The sequence below is a fragment of the Meles meles genome, chromosome 20 (genome assembly GCF_922984935.1).
Source record: "Meles meles chromosome 20, mMelMel3.1 paternal haplotype, whole genome shotgun sequence".
NCBI lineage: Eukaryota > Metazoa > Chordata > Mammalia > Carnivora > Mustelidae > Meles > Meles meles.
This window is the reverse complement of record NC_060085.1, coordinates 22891103-22913152: the sequence shown is the minus strand read 5'-3', so window position 1 is coordinate 22913152 and position 22050 is coordinate 22891103. Positions and strand designations below refer to the sequence as shown.

The following is a 22050-nucleotide window of genomic DNA, read 5'->3' as shown; positions in this document are numbered from 1 at the left end:
TGTATATGGGAATGCTGAGCCTATGTCCAAAAATCAGTGACCTGGCCCCCAGAAAAGGGCTGGCACCTGGAAAAGAGGGGTGAACAACCAGAAGCTGAGTACAGCTGTCGGTCACCAGGTTAGAGACCATTACTGGTCCCTGGGGGAGGGAGCTCTTTGCTAACTTTTCACGTGCTCTTCCGTAAGTAAGAACAAGGTAGTCATGGCTTCTGCAAAAGTATTTGGCCTCTCCAGCGATAATGAGAGTGGGAAAGGACGCAGTGCTGGCAATAGCCACTGCCCAGGTTATGGAGAGTGGGGTGCTGGGTCATTTTACCATTCGAGGAACCAATAGGCATCCAAGGGTGAGCAAAGACGAGCCTGCCAGTCATCATCTGACATTTTAGCAGCTTGATGATGTTATGACCAGATGGGAAAAGGCAAATCCATGAGAGCCATCAAACCATTGTCAGAGCAAGGGGTGCAGGAGGTACATGGGTAGGGGCAGCAGGAGGAGACTAAGAGGGCATCAAGCAGGACAACAGAAAGGGCCATCCAAAATGTTTTTGCAAACAGTACAAACACAAGCGAGATTTCCCATTTGCAGGCCAGATCAATTATTTTTGAAGATGATGCTGGCAAACGTGACTGGCCAAGATGGCCCTGGCCCAGACCCCAGGCAGAGACTGAGACCCAGGGCCTAGGAAACAATTTAGATGACCACAACCCATAGACAGCACACCCTGTGAAACTCAGTGAAAACCAAAGGTGGGGAAACCACAAACAGATACACAGTCTTTAAAGTGCTTTTGCTTTAACAACGACATCACCGTATATATGTTTATATATACTTGCCGCTACAATTTTCTAAAAATAAAACCAACATGAAAATCAATTAGGCAACAGAAAAGAAAGATCAACAGAGATTGGGGGAGAGAGCACAGCAAGTTAAATATTACAAAAAATGATGACTTATCGCAGCTAAAAACAGCCAACATGGACAAAGGTGTTCAAGCTGAGCTGACCCAGGAGGGGGTAAGGCCAGCCCAGGGATAGGATGTACGTTGCTCCTCTGGGGAACCTGGCATGTGTGGGAGAGGGGGCTAGAGGAAATAACAGCTCCACCATTAACAGTTATACCATCAAACATTAGGGACACCCAGTCTCTCTTATGTTTGTGCTCATAACTGACAAAACTGTACATGCCCAGGACACATGTGTTAAAAGACTAAATAAATGAGAAGGCGGCTTTGAGAATTTGCTCTCTACTGTGGCCCAGCCCAGAACTGCTGAGACCTCCCCAGGGGTTCTACTGGCCTGGGGCGGACAGCTGGTTTTGCCACCAGCCAAGGGAGCTTTTTGTCTCGGGCTATATCTGACCAGGGAAAAAGTCACTGACTAGAAAATGGTATGAGAATGGTCACTCCTGTGATTTTGAAAGTCTGACTGAGTGCCAGAAATGGGCCCAATGAAAGCCTGTTTTGTGCAAACGCCCCAAAGTCAAAGCTAACTAGAAAGTTTGGTGTGGGTTTTTGTACCACTGAAGCTATCCCTGACACATGAAGAAGGATACGTCAGAGAGAGACACTGCTGAGCAAGGCGGGGGCACAGGGGATGGGCATGGTGTGCTCCGGCCCCCAGCATATGGAGGGGCAGCCAGAAAGCTGGGTACGTGCTGTCAACCTGAGGGCACTAGCACCACACCCCGCTAGCCAACGGGGAGGGGGAGATGAGACACTGGAGAGCTGGCTTGTTGGCTCAGTGAACAAACCTCGGCCACATCCTGGTACCCAGAAACCCAGCATTTATGCCCACTGCCTGCACATCCCGTTCAGCGCGGAGCACTCCAGGGAGACCTACTGAAAGTACAGTTTATTCTATTTTCATTTCCATTATAGACCATCTCTGACTTACACAGGGGTCTGTGCTAGAATTTTCATGTAAGTAGACTTTGATGAAGGTTTTAACTGCTTTACATCGGGAGATGGCTAAGCAGGCAGATGTCTGGTCATAAACTTAGGAGAGAGCCCATGACAGCCCAGTTAGGGCCCTGCTGTTCTGACATTAGCATTAGATTGTTTTATAACCAAGCATAATTTACACATTATGAATGACAATTTTGTAACTGAGTTATGGAATATATCACATAAAGTGGAATTTACCTACATTGGGGCTCACAGAGGTTGGGGGATATGGCCCCCGGGGTCAAGGAAAACACTACTTTGTCGGCATGGACTGGGGTCTTGTGAGGCATACATCACACTCTCGTGGATAGGTCTTACAATCCACTTCACTTGTTAGTACATGGAAAATTTACACTTGGATAATAGCCTGGTATCTCCCTAATACTGTAAGTTTTGTAGCAAGTATTTTCACAAATACTGCATCAGTTTATCCCCCTGACATACCTATGAAGCAGGAAGGGCAGATATCATTTGCCCCAGCTGGTCCATGGGGGAACTGAGGCCTGGGTCCAACAAATCAATTTTGAACCAGGACCAGAATTCTCAGGTTTTTAGGCTTAGCTTGGCCCCAGAGCAGTGGCATAAGGAGACACTGCACCATCCTTATTTGATATAGGCTGTCTGGACACCAGGATGGGCTGTACAATCCTGCAGATGTCAGCCAGGCAGAGCGAGGAGGCCCCTTCCCAGCCAAGGGTGGGGGAGGAGGGCGGGGCTGGCCACCACCCGGAGCAGAAAGCCAACACCACACAGCAGCCCCACCCCATGCTCCATTCATCCCCTCCACGGGCTCTACACAACTGGGGCACACACACAGGACACCCACTAAGACTTGCTGACAAAGTGGGACAGACCAGGTGAGCAGAGCCATTTCTGCCTGCCTTAGGCCCTCTGCTTCAGGCCTGGGTTAGATCCAAGAACTGTTGGCAGGGGGTGATGCTCCCCGTTCCCGAGCCTCTTAATTTTGAAGGAGGGTCCTTAGGATGCTTCTGGAAGGTTGGGGGGTCACTCCACCTGCCACATTGCCACTGCACTTGTTTCCTTATTAAAGGATTCGATCAAGTGCAACAGAGGAGAATGGACACCCTTTCCTCATATGCACTCAGGCCTCCTTCCCCTGGTCCATGAGATCACCATCGTTCAAGGAGCCAGGAAGCAGGGCACTCCCTAGTGTCACTAGTCAGACTCGGAGGTGCACACAATAAAGGTGAGGACAGCAGTGGCAGCAGTGGCTGCCACGTGTTCATGGAGTGGCTGTGAAGCTTCCCCCTGTGCCTTCACAGAACCATCGTGGGAATCAGGGCACATATGATGAACTCCATTTGGCAGCTGGATAAACTGAGGCACAGAGCAGTCAGATGCCCGGCCGAGGTCACCCAACTAGTGAGTGATAATGTTCACATGATCACGGAAGTTCACTCCCGGCCCTTCACGGGTTCCTAAGAACTTCTTTCCAAAATTATGTTTGGTTCCAAAATGGTCATTCTAAATTTCCCAATTTCCCTCTCCACTCTTTTTCAGGGACAAGGGTTGGGGCGGGGCAAGAGAGGCTACAGAACGTTCTTCATCTTTCCAAAACAAAGGTGTGCCCGAATTTCTGGAGTGTAGAGAGACCCACAGATAAGGTTTCTGGCTCCTGAGCGTCAGACTTAACAAAAACAATCACGTCACAGGACACAAAGTTTGCTACTTACATTCACTTCAGTTATAGCAATATCAACGACGCTACCAACAACAATTAAGGCATCAAAAGTGTTCCATGCATCAGTGAAATAGTGCTGTTAGGGCAAGCATTCAGAAGCCACAGAGAGGAAGCACAACAGGAAAAAAGAAGAAAAGGACAGTGTTATAAAAAGAGAACATTCTAGCATTATGCCACCCGGTTACTTGAAAAAAAAAAAATCACCCTAAAACAAAGATGTTATAGGTTCGCACTTTTGGGTGCCGCTGCTGACATAGCAAATCAAAACAATTGCAGACGCCTGTCTCGCCCTGCCTACCAGCCACTCGGGGAACGCGGCCTGAGCCAGCCCTCCGGAAGGTGCTCTGTGTCTGCAAAGGCCTGGGGTCAAGCTCTACCCTCACAAGCCTCCGGTCCGCAGCTCTCGGGAGGAAATGCCTGGTTTTAGATCGAGTGAGGTTGGGGCCTGTGACTTGTCCAGGTGATGCCAGTGCGGGGCGCGGGGGAGCGGAATGTGCAGACAAGAGAGAGGACACGAGGCGGGCGGCCACGGCGGGCACATACTCACGTCGGCTTCGCTGAGGGCCACGTCTATAATGCTGCCGATTACGATGAGGGAGTCAAACGTGTTCCAGGCGTCACTAAAATACCCCTGGACAGAGCAGGCAGGGGGGCAGACGTTGATGAGCACGTAGGAACGAAAACGCCACACGGGTCCCACAGGGACATAGCGGAGGCCCCGCCGTACCCATGGCAACCAGGTGGGGTGGGAGGGCCAAAGGGAGGCCACGGGTACCAGCCGCTGGCGGGAAGGGACACAGGCTGGGGGGTGGGGGGGCGGCACCGGCATGTGTGAGAGAGGGCGCGCACCCACGCACACGCACGCACGCACACGCAGGCAGAGCGCACGCATGCGCACAAGCACACGCGCGCCTGCGCAGCGCAGACCGACGGCCCCAGACCAAGCAGTTTAGCAGGGCAGGGCCCTCTGAAAACCCTGCCCTTCTCCCTAGGGTCTCAACTTCAAACGCTCAGAGCAGGGTGTGCGACCCTTCTAAGTTGACTACCCTTACACAGAAGGGTCAGGAGGCCCGCCCCCTGCTCCTTCCACAGTTTCTCTCTTCTCCCAATTACAGAGCACTGTGACCGGGCGTTTCGCACGTTCTGTGCTCTTACACCAAACCAGTACCCCCTGCTCCTCACCAGTGCAAGGATGATGAAAGGTGTGCTCTGTCTTCACAGAGCCCTTGGCCTCCCTGGGACAGGGGCACAGTGAGGCACGCAGTTCAGGGCTCAGAGCTGTGGGGTAGGGGTGGGGGGAGTTCACTCTGGTCTGTGGGGAAGGGGCTGTGTAGGGAGCCCACACAGGTCTTAAAAAGGAAAATAATCAAGGATGATAATGCGCTAAGGCTCCCACTGGCCTTGAGAGAATCCTTGTACCCCAGCTCTCCTCCCTTCCCTTTCCACCCTCCAGACTAGCATGACTCCTTGTCATCCCTCAGAACCACCAGCAGGTCCTCCCCCCTTCTCCTGCTGCCAGGCAATCCCCACCTCCCCACCCCCACTCTGTTGCCCAAATCCACTTCCTCCTCCAAGGTCAGACCAAATGCCAGCTCCTTGAAGGGACCTTTTCAGATCCTCCTGACCCCTGCTCTGCTTCTCATATGTCCTCATCACGGAATTTAGGGTCTTTGTAGGTTTAACCCACTGAAAGCCCTTTGAGGATAAGTACCATGCTGACTCTTCCGTCTTCTCCTCCACTAACCCCACTATCTATAACTTCCAGAGTCTTGAGCCCATTGCTCCACACACTGCAATGCCTCTTTCTTCCACTGACCTATCATCCTACCATCATTCAGATCATCCTATCTTGCAATAAGCATGGAGGCAAGACGTCCCTATGACCGTGACTTATAAACCCGTGTATATCTACGTGGCATACATTTTACATATGCTCTCTTGTAGGCTCAGCACAGTAGGTGCTAAATTCATGCTGCTGTCTCCTGACACCCCCCAGAAACCTGTGGTCAGAAGTGTGGGGGTGGGCACTACACATAAAGGCTTCTGGTTGTAAGGTCAACAACTCTGTCTGAAAATCAATGGTCTTTTCAAAAACTTGGGACATGCTTTGGAAATTTTTAAAAAAATATCCAGGTCTGAAATCTATAAAAAGGGGCCAAGCATGGTTACAACTGGGTACACTTAGTGAGGATGAAGAAACCCAGAACAGAAGGTACTTTGAAGTGTCAGGTCCCATGAACTTGTGATCACATGCAGGCCCCAAGAAAGCCACTGTGGAGCCCCAGCCTTTGATGACACCATAGAAAGTGTGCACTCCTAATGACTGGAGGAGGGCTGTTTGTTCTAGTTCCTGTTGATCACTCCAGGTACAATTATGGGGGAGCTGTGACACTAATTGATGGTTTGGACTTTTAAAAATTTCATCTTAGATAATGTAAGATTTTCCCACCCAACCTGCCATGACCTCTCACCCACTCCTCTCTTCTCTCCCCTCCTTTGTCACACGTCTCACTGACTGCCATCCTCCCAGACCCCTCATCTCAGGCATCCAACAAGTAAACAAAGGGAGCCTGCCCGTACCAACCCTGCCAACCTGTGTACACAAGTCTAATGGGACAAATCTTGGTGAACACTACGTTTTGCACTTTCCAGCTTTTCTTTCCAATGCTTCGTGATTCCTGGCTGGCAGACTGGGGCAAGGCCAGCACTCTGAGGGCTAGCCTAGTGCCACTGAGCGTGCTGGTCACGCTGGCCGGCCAGGACACAAAGAGCTTGTGCCTGGACCCAAAGGAGTACACTGCTTCCTTCACAGAGAACGCCTCCTAACACAAAAGTCAGTTGGGTCAAGTGCTGAGCACAGTAGTGGGGGTGGGAGGGTCCCTTATTTACATTGTGTGAATAGGTAACAAACAGGCATTTGACCAGCAGCCTTGCCACTCTGAGGACCAGAGGCTGTCCTTCCCTTCCTGGGTTTAACAGCATCTCCAAAGGAGAGCATGGCGATGGTTCCCATCTCCCCTAGAGAGGGGCTAATGCCTCACTGAGACAGCTGGGCACCAGTAACAATCAGACCTCAGGGGTATGCAGAGCAGCTGAAGACTCCAAGTTTCTCCTCCTCTTCTGTCCGGGCACAGGACCAGCCCCTGCCCACAGCTGTACCCCATGTGCTGCTCCTCCCACTACAGTAGGCTGTTCCCCCGAGGCCAAGGATGCCCCCTGCGCACCTACTTTGGACTTTAGTCCTGAACAGCTCCTCCCTACTTTTCCAGAATTATCAGGACTTACCACAGAATCATTCCCATTGGCCTACACACTATCCTCCGGCTGGCGCATCCTGGTCTACTGTGGTACATGAAATCAAGAGAGGCTTCTCATTTGGGGTCCTGAAACATTTTTAACAATCTTGTCAACTCTTCAGAAGATCCCTCACACTCGCAAATTGTGCCCCAGTCCTAGAGGACTCCTGTACTGAAGGTACATACCCCTAATCCAGGCAATGGGGAGGTGGTGCTCAGGCTGATGCAGGGGGCTGGAATCACGGGCTCAGACAAGGTGGCTGTGCCATGGGGCCAACAGAGGCAGAAAATGCCAGGTTCTCTTTCTCCCCACATCTGATTCTCTGTTTAGTAGCCTCCTATGTAATCAAATCACTGTCGAATGAGCATGACTCAGTCCCCCGCCCCTTTCCCACCAAAGCCACCACAGTGCCTGGGTAACCAGAAGACAAGACAAAGGCTTCTCACAGAGCACCCATCCCTATGCGCTCTCCTCTTGGCCAAAAATGATAGGATCTCCTGCTACTGAATGCCCAGGCTATGGTCCTCAAGCAGAATCAGCAGCTCCTAGCACTCAGCCAGAGTCAGCTTTTATTTTTTGTCCTGTCCTACTGGCTTGGAAACACCGACCAAGTCTGCTACACGCAATAATCTTCATTTTTCAGAAATATGTCTGACTTGGAAATTTAAAATCATAAAGCAGACTCATGTGGCCATCAGGGCCAGGAACTTACAAGATTTCCAAGAACTCTGGGAGTCTGTCAGTGTCCACGTCACTCCTGACAGTGGGCTCCTGGGGGCAGAGCTGGAAGCCCAGCCGGGCTATACCACACAGGCGTGGCACATGCGTCGGGGGTGACATGTGCAGAACAGAAGCCAGAGAAGCAGCCCAAGTCTGGGTTCTTTTGCTTCCTGGAGTCTCTTTCATCTGCAGATCTCAAGGAGCCCACACAAATCACCCACTTTTGTGATTTACCATGGCAGCCAGATCACTCAGAAATTTCTGCCCGGGACTGTTTGGGCAGTGCTGGACCCAAGAGATGACCCATGGAACCAGATTTCAGGAGACACCATAACTGACTGTTTTCTAACTAGCACAAGACTTTCCAGAGGTCAAGTGGGAGCTTATAGGAAAGCATTCGCGTTTGGCCACTCTACTCTGATCAAATGTCCTGTGACAGAAAATGTGCTAGGTACCGTCCCATGCCAAGAGGCTGCACCTACAGTCTCATCCATTTACGCCTTTCTTCATCCCACCCATCCTTACTGAGTGGCCAGCATGGAGCAGGCATTGTGTGGGACACACGAGACCCAGCCTGTGACCTCAAGCAGCCACTCAGCCGCTAACGGGGAGATCCAGAGAAGTATTGATCAGGACATCACCCAGCAAGCCTCCAGTGGACATGCAGGGGAAGGGAAGAACAGACTTTGGCTGAGCTGGTGGGGAGGATGTCACAGAGGATCCCGCATTTTAGATGGGCGCCAGGCAACAGCAAGGCAAAAAAAGGGCTTCCAGATACAGAAGCACGTGCCATGGAAAGGTTTGGCTTGTTAACAGCTGGGGGTGGGGAGCGTAGAAGGAATTAGCTGGGAAGCAACTAAGAAACAAGGCAGAAGTTCAAATGGGCCAAAGTCTGGTAGAGGACTTTGAACATGAGACTAAGAAAATTCTCATTTTTTGTTATTGTTGTTTCCCATTTGTTTCTTTTTGTTTTTTCCCCTCAGGCAACAGGTGGCTGTACCAGAGTTTTGTTGTGTTAGATGAGCAGAGAGGGTCTGAGTGGGGGAAGGGGAGAGGGGAGATTTAGCAGTCCAGGGAAAGGAAGGGCAAGAGAGGTCTGAATGACAGGGATGGCTGGTGAAGCTCTGGGCCTGTAGGCATTTACCAGGGGAGAAGGGGACCAGGAGAGCACCCTGAGAAACTGTGACATCGAAGGCACAGGCTGAGCCCACAAGTTCTGGAGCAATGTTCTAGCTCAGGAGAAGAATATTCGGTCTCAAGTATTTTTTGGCATTAAAACGAGTCACTTAAAATAGATGTGGTCACTGACAAACTGTAAAGACTATCAAATGTTCTTTCTAGGAAATGGAGGGTGTCCTCCAGAAAGATTGTTAATACTCTGTTAAGAGCCCAATTCCTAACAGGGGCCCTGGGACAGGGAATGCCATCCCAGGAGGCTGGTGGCACCAACGCCAGTGTCCACTGTGCAGCAACTCTGCACTGGAGGAGGAGAAGGGCACCGAAATACTCTCCTCTTCTCCCAAACCCAACTACCCTCGAATTCTCCCAAGCCCAGGCGGTCAGGAGTATAAATTAGCCATTTTTGAGGTTAGAACCAAGATCAAAATGCAGACCCAGGAACAAAGTGTGGCTCTTTGGGGAAAAGCCCACAGTCAAGGCAGCTAACCTGGCCTTGGGTACATGCTGGACAAAGACAGATGGACAAAGAAGAAGAGGGAGTCTTAGCAAACTGGGAGTGCTCTTTATTCCTGAAGGAGCCAGGAAGGCCCTTCTTCCTGAGGGCCCTTCGAGAAGGACCTTCTTCTTCAGTTTCCCTCCTTGGAGCAAGAGAACTCATTGGAGAAGTCCTGTGGCTTCCCCTGGGAGTACCAGAGGGGAAGGTCAGGGAAGTGGACTTATCTTACTTCAATTAGGACCGCCCTTTTAAAAGCCTGGGATGGCACAGTCACCTCCAAGTCAAAAGCACAATCCAGAGTGTACAAGGTCAATGCCAGATGGTGGGCTTTTCCTTGGGGAGCAGAGAGAATTTACTCAATGGCCTCCTCGCTTCCCTCGCCACCTTGTACTCTTACCTAGAACCAATGCTCAGAACAGCTCTTCCCACGTAGGGAGCAGCGAGCTCCCCAGCTCTGGGTTTCCTGCCTGTACCTCTCCACCTCAGCCCTCCCTGCTTACGGAGGCGGGAAGACCTGACCTGCCGAGTCCACCAACGACTTCTCCCTAAAGGTGTGTGCTCTTGGGAGGCCCTATGTCTCTGGCGGGTCCTTGAATCCAGAAGTCCCCATGGTCAAGTTTCCCGCTTCTTTTAGCCCATCCTCCTCACAGTGCCTTCTTCTCCATCAGGAAGGATTTTCTCCAACTTGATTTTCTGTATCTGAATCCCAGAACAACTACAACCCATCTCTCCTGACAGATGCTGGTGAGCTTTCCTAGAAGGTGTGCCCCTCACTATGGATAACAAGTCCCAACGGGCCCTTAACAAACTCCTCACAGAGCCAAAGGCTTTCCTGAGATGAGACCCATGGGCTAGGGTTCCCATACAGCCCTCTATCCCACGCGGCCATCTCCTGGAAGTCTCCCCTTGGCAGCCTCTACAACCTTGCTCCTCAGCCTGACTGCTGATGAGAGAGGAGGGGGGTCTCACCAGCTTCTTGGTGAAACCCTACTCCTCTGGGCTTGCTTTGTAACCCAGAAGAGAAAAACAAGGACAAGTCGGGAAGCATTTTAAGAAGGGCTTGGTTTCTTGGTGAATGGATTCTCTCCCCCTCCTCAACACAAAATCTGCCTATCCTGGCTTCAGTGAATGCAGAGACCATCCTCCTCGTACATAGAGATGCTCCTACTGCTGTTTGCTGTTTCATGTTATGAAAATATCTTGCTAGGCAAAACAACAAAGCAGCACAATTTCTAGCGGAAATCACTCATTTTAAAACTCTGATTAATCAGTACTGATTAAAAATCAGCTACTCATTTCCCTCCTGATATCACCAGTCTGATCACATGCCACCAAACCCTCCTCCCCGGTCTGATAGCAGCGGTTTACTGGGCAGAAGGGCACATGAGCCCTTGGGTGCACTGGCCTGCTAGTGGGTGCACGTTCGCACACGGACACACACGCGCTCTCACGCACACATGCCATGGGCAAGTGTGCCTTCTCTTCAGCCCAGAGCAAGCTCTGAAACATTTCGGAGCTTAACCACCAGGCAAGGGAAGACACGGCAAGGGGATCTGGAAATGTTCTGTGGGTGGGTTCCATGTTGTCTCTCTCAAGTCCTTTTGATGTTCTTACTGGACAACCTTTTTCATCAGTCCAGACAAAGATAGTTCAGAGAAGTAAAGGTGACAGGGAAGCAAACCAAAAATCTCAAAGGAAATTAAGATGGATTTGGAAAAGGAGGAGATGTTTATGTATGTAGATATGGACAAGTCACAGTAAGTTAACATCTGGCCATGCATAAGTTGCCAAACTTGACCCCACTGCAATCACCCCAAGTGATCACTTACAAGTGTCCTTTCTTTTTGGTCCACAAAGATCTGATAAAGATTGCATAAAAATTAATTCAAATCAAAGAAAGGAACAGCTTCGGATTAGAATTCCAAGGAAATTCAGAGTATGTGAAACCATCCTCTCATAATCCGACTCTCAGTAAAACCAGCGTTTTAGGCCCAAGATGCCTGATAGATGAACCAAGAACCGGGTCCCCAGATTCTGTCACTTACACAAACTGAGAGTTTGGGAGCTTTGCTAGCAAAGAAGCCAAGGGTCCAATGTCCCCCAGCTCAGCCCAGATTTGCTGCTCCGTCTACAGTTTTAGAAGGAGGGGACATCGGGACTTGATGATGATGGTGGTGGTGGTCACAGTAACAATACGGATGTGTCCGTAGCATGCCACTGCGTGCTGGCACTCTTCTAAGCATGGCACAGATAGTGATTCCTCACCCCTCCCACCCGCCTTGTGAAACAGGGCTGGTAGTGTCCTCATTTTACGGGGGAGGAAAACGCAGCACAGAGCCTTGAAGGAACCCACACTCACATCAGCAAGTGGGGAGTATGGGTTTGGATCCAGAGCTGGGTGCGCTCTTCCAGCACCGATCTATCAGCCTCTTTGACCACAGACACTGACAACCATGAGGCAGGGTCCGCTCCCTCCCAAAACTGACACGATATGCTGACTAGTTCAACACTGTTTAACAATTTCATGTCTTGTTTTGTCTTAAACTCAAGTGACATTTCTCTAAGTCAAATAAACGGCAAGAGCTCTCCAACCAGTAGAACTTTCCATCAAAGGTGAAAAAGAAGCTGTAGACCAAGAACAAATAAAACCAAGGTCTTTCTCCTGGAAACCTAAGAGTCAAATTGAGGCTGAATTCTTTCTGACGGGTTCTGTTAAAGCAGTTTCTCTAGTGCTCGAGCAACAAGGCCAGTTTCCCTGAGACAGCATGATGAGCTCTTCTAGAGACAGAAAACCCAGCTTCAAACCCATCTCCATTCTACAAATTCCCAATTCTGCCCCCGCCTCTTTTTCTCAGAATTCTTTTCATGAGGTTTTACTCTAGTTTTGTTTTCCCATATGTACTCAGATGCTCTAATCAGATTTGAACGTTCTCAGGTGATAACCTAGTTATTGGCCAGAACAGTTCAGCATCCCTCAGTAACACAAGACGAACAGGAAGCCTGTGCTTCTCTGGGGTGACTCGGCAACAGCCTTTGAGAAGTGGGTTCAGAGACTCACCTTAGGTTTAAATGCGATGACTTTCAAAACCATCTCGACAGTGAACACCCCCGTGAAGACCATGTTCAGGATGTCCATGGCGTCGTTGAACATCTTGGACTGCTCATAGTGCTGTGGGCGAAGGCAGAGTCATGGTTCTCAGGGGCCTGGCCCAGCCGGCCTCACGAAAGGAGGCTCCCCAGCCCTCTGCTGCCTGCAGGCATCCACCCTCTGCTTGGACATGGAGGCAACCTCCACTGGTTCCAACGGCACATGGTCAACTCACCACAAAGCACAGGGGGGCCTTGACGAATGAGGATGATTGGAAGATGAAGGGGGAAAGACATCCATTTCCTCTGCTCAGGATGAAGGGATTCCCACCCTTCCTCCCAGCAGGGGTTCTATTCAGGGCCTTGACCCAGGCACAAGGCAGAGCCCACCCAAACGCCTATGACTAAAGACAGGATTTGGTTGGGGATCAATCTGATGCCATTTAGGTCCTATGTTCAATAAAAGGCAGTAACATCTTGACCTCACACTTTTTCCTGCTCATTCATAAAGACTTAATTTAAAAAACATGCCAGAGAATGTATCCCTGGTGTCTTTTAGATCCATTTTCCAGACAGCACTGGGAGCTGGTCTGATTTACTTAAGTTCTTAAAGTCAGTGCAGGAAGTGGATCTGGACCTTGGCCTTCTTTCTGTCCTAGGGCAGTATCAACTTCACAGCATAACTGCTGGAAATGCTCACCATTGATACCAAATTGGCCAGCTGAAAGGAGTCACATCCCTCGGCCCCAGGGTGCCGAGCGGTAGCTATAATACAGGCTAAACTCTACTCCACGAGCTGGAAGATTCTCCACCACCATTCTAACCATTCTAAGAGCTCCTTGCAGACAGGAACGTGGCTTATGTTTTGATTTTCAACACTGGCTGTTCACTCTGGGTTGGACCCAGCGCCAAGAGCCTGGGGTGAGTCATCCAGCGCAAACCTGGCCTCAGACTAGGTATGAGAGATCTCCCATTTTGTCAGTGAAGAAAGCAAGGCTCGGGGGACTTAAACTGCCTTGCCAAGATGGCCCAGCTGGTGAGCAGTAAAGGCAGGATTGCAACGCCTTTCTGCCCCACTCCACACAGACCCAGCTTTGGTCCTTAAATGCTCCCCAGCTTCAGGAGCCCACAGGAAGTGCTGATAGAATTGAATGCCAGACTCAGGCTCCATGGGAATGTCACCTATGGTCGTGCAGTACAGTCTCTTAAAACAAAAGAGCCATCTTAAATGCCTACCGTGAGAACCGTTAGCCAGAAGGGGGCTCTGGCCAGACTACAGCCCAGACTCATCAGAAAATCAAACCCACTCTCATGTGAGGGGGCGGCACTCGGCCCTCAGAACTGGGGGCAGGGGGCTGCGCAGAAGGCCCAGACGTGACCCCCGCGGCTGTCCCCATTTTTACCTGCATGGCCAAGCAGAGTGTGTTGAGCATGATGAGGACAAACATCATGTATTCGAAAGGCGAGGAGTTCACCACGTACCAGAACTTGTACTGGTAGGGGTTTTTGGGGATGTATCTCCGCAAGGGACGTGCCTTCAAGGCGTATTCGACACACTGACGCTGCAACGGGCAGAAAAGAGCAAGGAGGGGTCCTGAGCACATCCACGGGAGGAGGACGTCGGTCTCGGCTGCTCGGCGAGGGCGGACACCCTCCCACCGCGAGGGACTGTGGACCGGGGAGAACCACGACAGCACCCCCCGTGGGCACCACCCCACGTCACTGGCCGCAGGACCCTAGCTCGGCCACCTCCTCGGTTCCTCACAGCAACCTGGGGGGTGGGTAAGAGGAGCGCCCGGTGTGCCTCCATTTGCCTTATTAAAACAGACATCCAGACTGGGAAGTGCCTTGCCTGAGGCCCTGCAGGCAGAGGCAGAGGAGTGAGGCCTGACTCCAGCCTCTTCCCTGCCTTTCCTCTACACCAGCGTTGCATTGCACCTGCAGTTCTGCCCAGGGCCACCTCAAGGAAAGGAAGCCAGCAAATAAGAGGCACACAAAACCCTCCAGAGCCCAAGGGGCTGGGCTCACTCCCCAAGATTTGATCCACAAGGCACACCTCTTGGGATCCAGACTCTAGTAACCACACATGTCTAGCTGTGTGTCTCCCTGGGACCTTCTGAGACTCAGGAGCTCGTGGTAGCAATGATGGCCAGAGCACTGTCCTTCCCACTCACTCTGGGGCTGAGGCTGGTCCACCCTTTGCAGGCCAGCTGGAGCCTCCAGCCCCTTTGGCTCAGCCAATGGCCCCACTTGCTCCTAGACCCAGATCTACTCCCAGTCGCCTGCTTTGATCCTGGCTTCTGTCTTTAGACAGGCTCCCTCTGCCCAGGATCTAGCCCTGCTGTGACCTCGCATACTGAGTCCAGGGACCCCCAGTTTGAACCTGTTCTGGACCTCAAGAGGTCCAGCTCTGGCTCTGCTCTCTGGCCGGCCTGGGCCTTGTCCTGAGATTCTTCTTCCAGGGGCTGGGCGGTAGAGGGAGGGGGGCTGATGAAGAGCCGAGCCAGGCTTCCCGCTGACCATCACTGATAGGATCTGAAGGGGTGCCCTGACAAATCGAAGCAACACCTTCCTATAAACCCAGCTGGCCCTGTCCTCACCGCCCTAGTGGGCACAGCTGTAGCCCCAGACACACCACCTCACCACAGCCACTTCCACATAGGAAGCCCAGGCTGGCAGATGATCCCCACTCCTCATGCCATCATCAAACAGAGATGCTACCCAACCAGAGCCTGGGGGAGCTCCCAGAGCAGACTCTCCATCTTTTAGGGCGGGAAGGGACCTCTAACAGCAACTCTGGGGTGCCCTCAATCTAGAGAGAGGGGAGCAAGTCCAGAGAAGTTTTCCAGACCTCGCCTCGCATCTTCATGCAATCAGAGCCAAAGGCCCTGCTGCTGTTAGACTGGCTGGAACAAGGCAGCAGATAACGAGAGTGACCCTAGTACAATCTTGGGCCCAGGTTTATTGTTAGTAACTCTCCCTGCAGTGGGATAGGTTATTTCTTTCTGAGTCAATGGTTCTCAAGCAGGGGACATTAGGCAACATCTGGAGAGGTCCTTCAGTTGTCAAAACCTGGGGTGGTGGGTTGCTACTGAAGTCGAGGGGGTAGAAGGCAAGGGATTCTACTAAACATTCTATAAAACCACAACAGAGAATTATCTGGCCTAAAATGTCAGTAGTGCTGAGGTTGAGGAGATCAGACATGATCCCCCATAAAGACTGTGGGAGGGACAGTAGGTACTTCCTGATTCTGAGCTATCACTAACAGGATACACCCGCAGAAGGTGGCCTAAGTGTTCTTTGATTTCTCATCTGCAGGGTTGGGTAGATTTCACAATGATAGGGTCTCGTCTGTATCTGGAAAGCTCACTCTTCCCAGCAAGGACTCAAACTGGCCGAGAGGGTGCTGTGAACAGGATCTGAGCCCCAGGACAGAGAACGGGCGCACGCCCTTCTCTAGGCATGAAGGAAGCTGGCCAAAGACAAGCCGCTCCTCTCTTGCTCAAGGGACAGAAGCCCAAACAGTGTGTGACTTTAACCTGATTTTTGTCCAGCTCACAGTTCTTATACTCTTTCTCTCCCTGCTCCTGAAATGTGACGATGACGAAGCCCACAAAGATGTTCATCATGAAGAAAGCCACGATGATGATGTAGATGATGAAGAAGATGGAGATCTCCACGCGGTAGTTGTAGACGGGGCCGACATTCTCTCCGTTCGAGTCGATGGCTTTATACAGCAACCTGGAGAACAGAAGGACCCGCTGAGCCCTGCCCCCAACTCAGCCCAAGCGGCCCAACTGTGTGCCTCTTCTGACCCCCTCTGTGGGCCCTGCCTGTCAGACCCCTCCCCAGGAGACCACCCATAGGCCCCGGATGCACACAGGTCTCCGAGGCACCCTCCTAGGCTGGCATTAGGCTCAGCTGGCGGGCACCCAGAGGAGGAAACACCTGAGATACACTTGGTGATTGATGTTTTGAGGGCTGAAAAACACAAGATTTCATGGCGATTCAATAGTGCTCCTTTCTCCTGGCAGGACAGAAGAGGGACAGCATGTCTAAGACATTAGTGGAACTGAAAACTGTACATATGCCAACAAAGAGAATAAGCAAGCATCCCGGCATTTCCAAAGAACTACGAGAGGAACCCCACACTGAAATAGACCCAGAAATTAAATATACACCAAGCAGAACTCTCAAGGGGGTGGGGAGGATCTGTAACACCCCAAATTAAATTCACCCCCACATGGATGTAGACTCAGCACTGCCGAGCCACGTACCCCAAGGCATCCTGTGCCAGCCACTTTCCCATCCATCTGGAAAGGCAGATACTACAGTCGTCCCTGTCATACGGAAGCTCAGAGAGGGATCTAAGTGACCAAAGTCACACACCTCAGGGGTAGAGTCAGGAGACAAGCCCAGCCGCTCTGAGCGCCAAGGCCCAGGTCCATGGTTTCCCCTCGGCTTCCACCCTGATTAACTAAGGCACACTGCTGAAAACCCTCTGCCAGCAGGAAGGGGCTCACTCCTGCGTCTCTGCTCCCAGACCCATTAATTCCCTAATGAACAAACCCCCACCCAACTGTCCTTGCATTGCACAGGATTCTCCTGTCAGTAACTCTGACTCTCCCATGCATCAGAGAGTTCCACCAGCCCCGAGAACCAGCCCATCCACCTTCCGCCATTCCTCTGGGTGTGGCAACCTGACATCCGGACTCCGTGTACGTATGTATGTTCAGGTGGCGGGAGTTGGAGCAGACATGGGCATCAGAGCACAGAGGAACAAAGGCACAAGAGACTTTCTTTTCGTATTCTAGCTTTTCCCTTCTCGCTGGATTTTTTTTTTTTTTTTTAAAGCTTTACTCATCAAAATCCTAGCCATTCTTCAGAACCCTATTTGGCACATCTCTGATTCAACAGATCCTCCTGCCTGGTCTAACTGCCTGAGACTCTGACTAGGTTTGGACCTTGAAGGGAGGAGCATGTCTGGACAATTGCTTCTTCCACGGTGCCTGACACAGCACAGTGCACGGGGCTGGTACCAAATACACCTCTTCCGAATGAGGGAGCGAGCGGGTCAGAAACAGCATGTTGGCAGCCCTCTGTGGCTGGCACACATTAGAACTCGGAATGAATGATGGAATGGATGGACGGATGGATGGATGGATGGCTTGGGACACTCTCAGGAGGTTCTCTATACTCACGCAGGCCAGCCCTCGAATGTGGAGACCGTGAACAGCGCCATCATAGCAGAAAGGACGTTGTCGAAGTTGAAATCACTATTTTGCCAGATCCTCTCACGGACCACAGGGTTATCAACATCCCCATCCTTATAGAGGATGAAAAGCCCCCTAGAGAGGAAAAGAAGTGTGGGTCATCCTGGCTTGACATACGATCAGTCACAGCTGCCCCAGCCCACGTCCAGGCCCCACAGCTGAGCACCATATGACTTTGTCTTCCTCCTGCCGTGCATTTCTTCTACTCTAAGGTTCCAATAATCATTGAGTGCCTACTAGTTTAATGAGTACCCCCAGAAAAGCTAGGCGGCCAGCCAACATATGCCTGATAACACACGAAAACTACCAAACCATAAACTCCTTTCATATGCAAGGGCTCTGAGTGTACACTGAATGATCAGAAGCTCCAGCATGGAACATTCTGGAAGCTCTGGGAAACAAGCCCAGGTATCCTCGTAACTGCATTTTGGTTGTCCTCAAATTCCTTCACTTTGTACTAACAATAGTCCCAGTTTTCTTTCTAAAATAATTCTATGGTTTCTGGTACACAATTATCTGTCATTGAGTTTCATTTCTGGAAAGAGATCCGTGTCTTTATGTCACAGATGGCGAAGCAGAGACTCAACGAGACAAGAGAAGGGGTCTTCTGCCTGCTGCCATGCTGCTCAGCGGCAAGAGATGTTCCCCTGTTCCCACCGCCTGTGTGGATGGTGGCCCTGGGGGTGCACAACCAGTCACGTGCAGCCGGCACACTCTGACTGCACCTTCTGGTGGAGAGAAACCCCAAACACACAGGAGAAGTGCAAGCAGCCAGACCTCAGGGGTGCCATCCCCAAAGGATGGAGAAACACGGACTACCCCATGGTCTTACAGCTCTGGGCAGTGGTTTCGTGTCTGTCTTCATGTTCTTCTGGACATCCTGGGATAAGAGACATAGGTGTTTCCCACCTAGTCTCTCCTCTGTCCACTCTTGTGAAGAAAAACATGCCCAAAATGTGGGTGCCGGGAGCGAGGGGTGACAGGTAGCCGGGAGAACCTGTCAGAAGGGGCGAGCCAGCTCCTGAACACCAGGGAGTTGACATTCGAGTTCTGGTTTGGGGAAGAATGGCCCATACAACTGGAGGGAGGGGCTCTCTGGGGGCATTTCTTAATTGTTATTTTAGGTTTGGTGCACACCCCCCCACTTAGAGACTCCATGGCAAACATCAAAAGCCATTTATCCATCCTTTTGGGGTGATGAAGGTTTGGAGCTAGACTGAGGTCATGCTTGTACCACAGTGTGATTGTGCTAAATGCCACTGAATTGGACTGTTTAAAATGATTACTTTTATGATATGTGAATGTCACCTCAATAACACCCCCCGCCCCATGCCCAACACTCCAGCCATGAGCTGAGTGCACAAGCCTCTCTTGCAGCCCATGACGAAAACTTCTGAAATGTTAGCACAAACGGATCCTTGAAACTTTCTCTCTGTTCTTCCTCATAGCCCACTCTGGCATACAGGACACTCACCTGCACTCTTCGGGGTTACTTTTGGCTTCATCTGTACAGCGATAGAACTTTCCCTGCATATACAAGAGACAGGCAGTGAGATGCAGGCTCCCCGCTGAGCAATCAGCTGGGCTTCCTGCCAGAAGGCACGTTCCCCGTACCTTGAACAACTGGACCCCGATGCAGGCGAACATGAACTGGAGAAGGGTGGTGACGATCATGATGTTGCCAATGGTCCGGATGGCCACGAAGACGCACTGGACCACATGCTGGGGAGAGAGGGGCCGGGGGAAGGCGGAGGAGGGTTACCTGCTCTGTGCTTTCAGCCTCGGGGTAACCTCACACTGGCCAAGATTTTCCAGGTTCATGTGCATTTTTATATGATTTTTCCAACTTCGGGTTCTCTTGCACTCCTTTTTCAGGTCGGAATCTGTGAGGAGTTACCCCTGAAGCATCGTGGCCACCCAGGAGAAGCACCCTGAGACCAGCCTCTCCCTGGTCTTCTCCAAAGGGGTTCAGTCTGGGGACTCCTGGGTGGCTCCGTCGTTAAGCGTCTGCCTTCAGCTCAGGTCATGATCCCAGAGTCCTGGGATCAAGCTCCGCATTGGGCTCCCTGCTCAGCAGGAAGCCTGCTTCTCCCCCTCCCACTCCCCTTGCTTGTGTTCCCTCTCTCACTGTGTCTCTCTCTACCAAATAAGTAAAATCTTTAAAAAAATAAATAAATAAACAAAGTGGTTCAGTCTGAAGAAATGTTATGGGGTGCAGCACTACCAGACACACAGGTCCACACAGACCCGAGCACCCCATCAACGGACTCAGAAAAAGGCAAAACCTCAGACCTTTTATACAACCTGCATGAGAATAGATTCAAAGACCCAAATAAACCCAAGAAAACATTACTAACAATTTTTAAAAGTGATAAACAGCAATCTAATTAAGAAAAATAAATAAAGATAAAGAAAGTCATTAGTAAAATATTTTCAGCGCTTGCCGGAGGCAGTGTCGCTGGTCAGAGATGTCCTTTCTAGACGTACAACTAGGTAAAAACCAATCAAGCCTCAGTCCAGCTCTGGCCCCAACCAAAGTAGCCCAGCCCAGAGGGCAGACACCCAAACCTTAAGTCCTTTTGCTCTGTTGATCGCCCTGAGCGGCCGCAGGACCCTTAAGACCCTCAGAATCTTCACGACGGAGATGGCGCTGGATCTGAGGAAAGAGCACAGAACAAAGGCCGTGTTTCACAGTCAGATGAGATGCTCTGAAGTTATTTCAGGTGGTTTTCACTGCAGGACCACTGCCCGTGTGGAGCTGAGCTCACCTCTCGCCGTGACATACACACACACATGCATGCATGCACACGGGTCTTTCTCCGTCCTGTCCACACTCCAAAGCACTTCCTGAGCCAAGCCCAGGGGCGCTCCCAGAGGCCCTGATTCAGGGATGCAGCTAATGCAGCAGAGGCACGAGTTAGGAAATCGCTTTGTTCTTTTCACGCCATGTAAACACTAGGTAGCACTTGGCTTTTAGGCTGCGATTTTGGTTGGTGGGGTTTGCTTTCTAAGTTGGGAGACCTGCTCCGTGTGGGGCTTCTCCAGCCTCTGAGGAGTTCACTGTCGGGTGGGAGAGACGAAGTCATCACCTGTTCGGGGGAACGGACAATGGAAGGGATGTGGGACGCGCTGCTAGGAGGGCACATCCTGGGGGAGCCTGGGAGGTGGCACCCTGGGGGGAGGGGCAGGCTAGCTAGACTAAGGGGGAAGGGGCTCCAGGCAGAGGGAGCAGAGCTAGGAAGCCCCAGGCCGGAAAATGCAGATGGCCGGGCCCCGCAGGTAGCCAGAACATGTGTTCAGAAGGCAGCAGCAAGGGCTGCAGGGGGAGAGGGCAGGCACACCTGGGAATTTAGGGGGCTGCAAAGATGCTGTGAGAATGTCCCCTCCACTTGCAACTCCTGGCTCCTTCCCTCTGGGCAGTGGTGGGAGGTGAGGACTAACACTTCTGAGGGGGATGCAGCCTCCCCATGGAACTTGAGCTCAGGGGTCGTAGGTAAACACGTGTTCTCATATGGGGTACTGAGGTCAGCACGTGGCTACCCCTGGAGCCTCTGCCCAGGACCCCCTGGGTAGAGCAGGCAGGCAGCCTGCCACTGGGGCATCCCTAGGGCCCTAACTTATAGCCTCTGCCCCCTCCTAGCTGAAAATTGTAGAAGCCAAGAGGAAGAGGTCTTGGAGACCGAGGGAAACCTTCAGGAGCCAAGGTAAAAGAGTTCCCAAAGGCCCCCTCCCCACCCTGAGAATCTAGGACCTGAGAATCGAGGTCCTAGATGAACCCTGGATAGAACCTGGCTTCCTTCTCTCCCAGTAGAGACTTCTCTGTTGAAAGCCAGGATCACAGAGAGTAACAAGCCCCGCCTGGCAGGGGGCATGGAGAGGAGAAACAGGAGAAAGGATGAACTGTCCCAACGCTTTCCAGCATGCACACAAATCACGGTTTCCCGGGTAACTGAAGGTAATTGTTAAAGTGATGCCTAGCCTTTACGAATCACGTTAAAATTCCTCACATTAACCATCCTGCCCCAGAGTCTTGTGCCCCCACTCCCGCACCCACCCCAGAGTACTTACTGGATCCCGAATGATACCAGGGACACCCCGACAACCAGCATATCCAGCAGATTGAAGTAGTTCCTGCAGAAAGCCCCTTTGTGCAGGAAAGCTCCAAAAGTCGCCATCTATAAACAGAACCATGAGTGATTCACAGATATTTTTTTTTTTCCTCTCAGAAGAAACGAAACCTGGGCTCTTTATAAAACCTTGAGGAAAGTAGGACTTTAGTAACAAGCATGCACTAGGAAGCCAGAAATGTCAACCAACAGGGCTGAGCAACGGAGTATTTGTTCAAAAATGGAA

The 22050-nt window shown here is 51.3% G+C and overlaps 1 protein-coding gene across 7 annotated transcripts in view; it reads right to left on the bottom strand.

The window, feature by feature from the left end:
- The window catches only part of CACNA1D (calcium voltage-gated channel subunit alpha1 D), a 296933-nt gene that overhangs the window by 42122 nt on the left and 232761 nt on the right, over positions 1–22050 (bottom strand). For 5 of the 7 annotated variants that reach the window (XM_045990266.1, XM_045990269.1, XM_045990265.1 and 2 more), the window contains 9 exons: positions 21766–21872; positions 20266–20353; positions 19312–19419; positions 19172–19224; positions 17626–17772; positions 15964–16165; positions 13828–13986; positions 12396–12506; positions 4193–4276 (listed from right to left, as the gene is read on the bottom strand). In XM_045990266.1, the coding sequence (XP_045846222.1) occupies positions 4193–4276; positions 12396–12506; positions 13828–13986; positions 15964–16165; positions 17626–17772; positions 19172–19224; positions 19312–19419; positions 20266–20353; positions 21766–21872 (1059 nt within the window). Of the gene's footprint in view, positions 1–3637; positions 3722–4192; positions 4277–12395; positions 12507–13827; positions 13987–15963; positions 16166–17625; positions 17773–19171; positions 19225–19311; positions 19420–20265; positions 20354–21765; positions 21873–22050 lie in introns of all 7 variants that reach the window. The other 2 variants (XM_045990264.1, XM_045990271.1) reach the window with 2 other exon arrangements.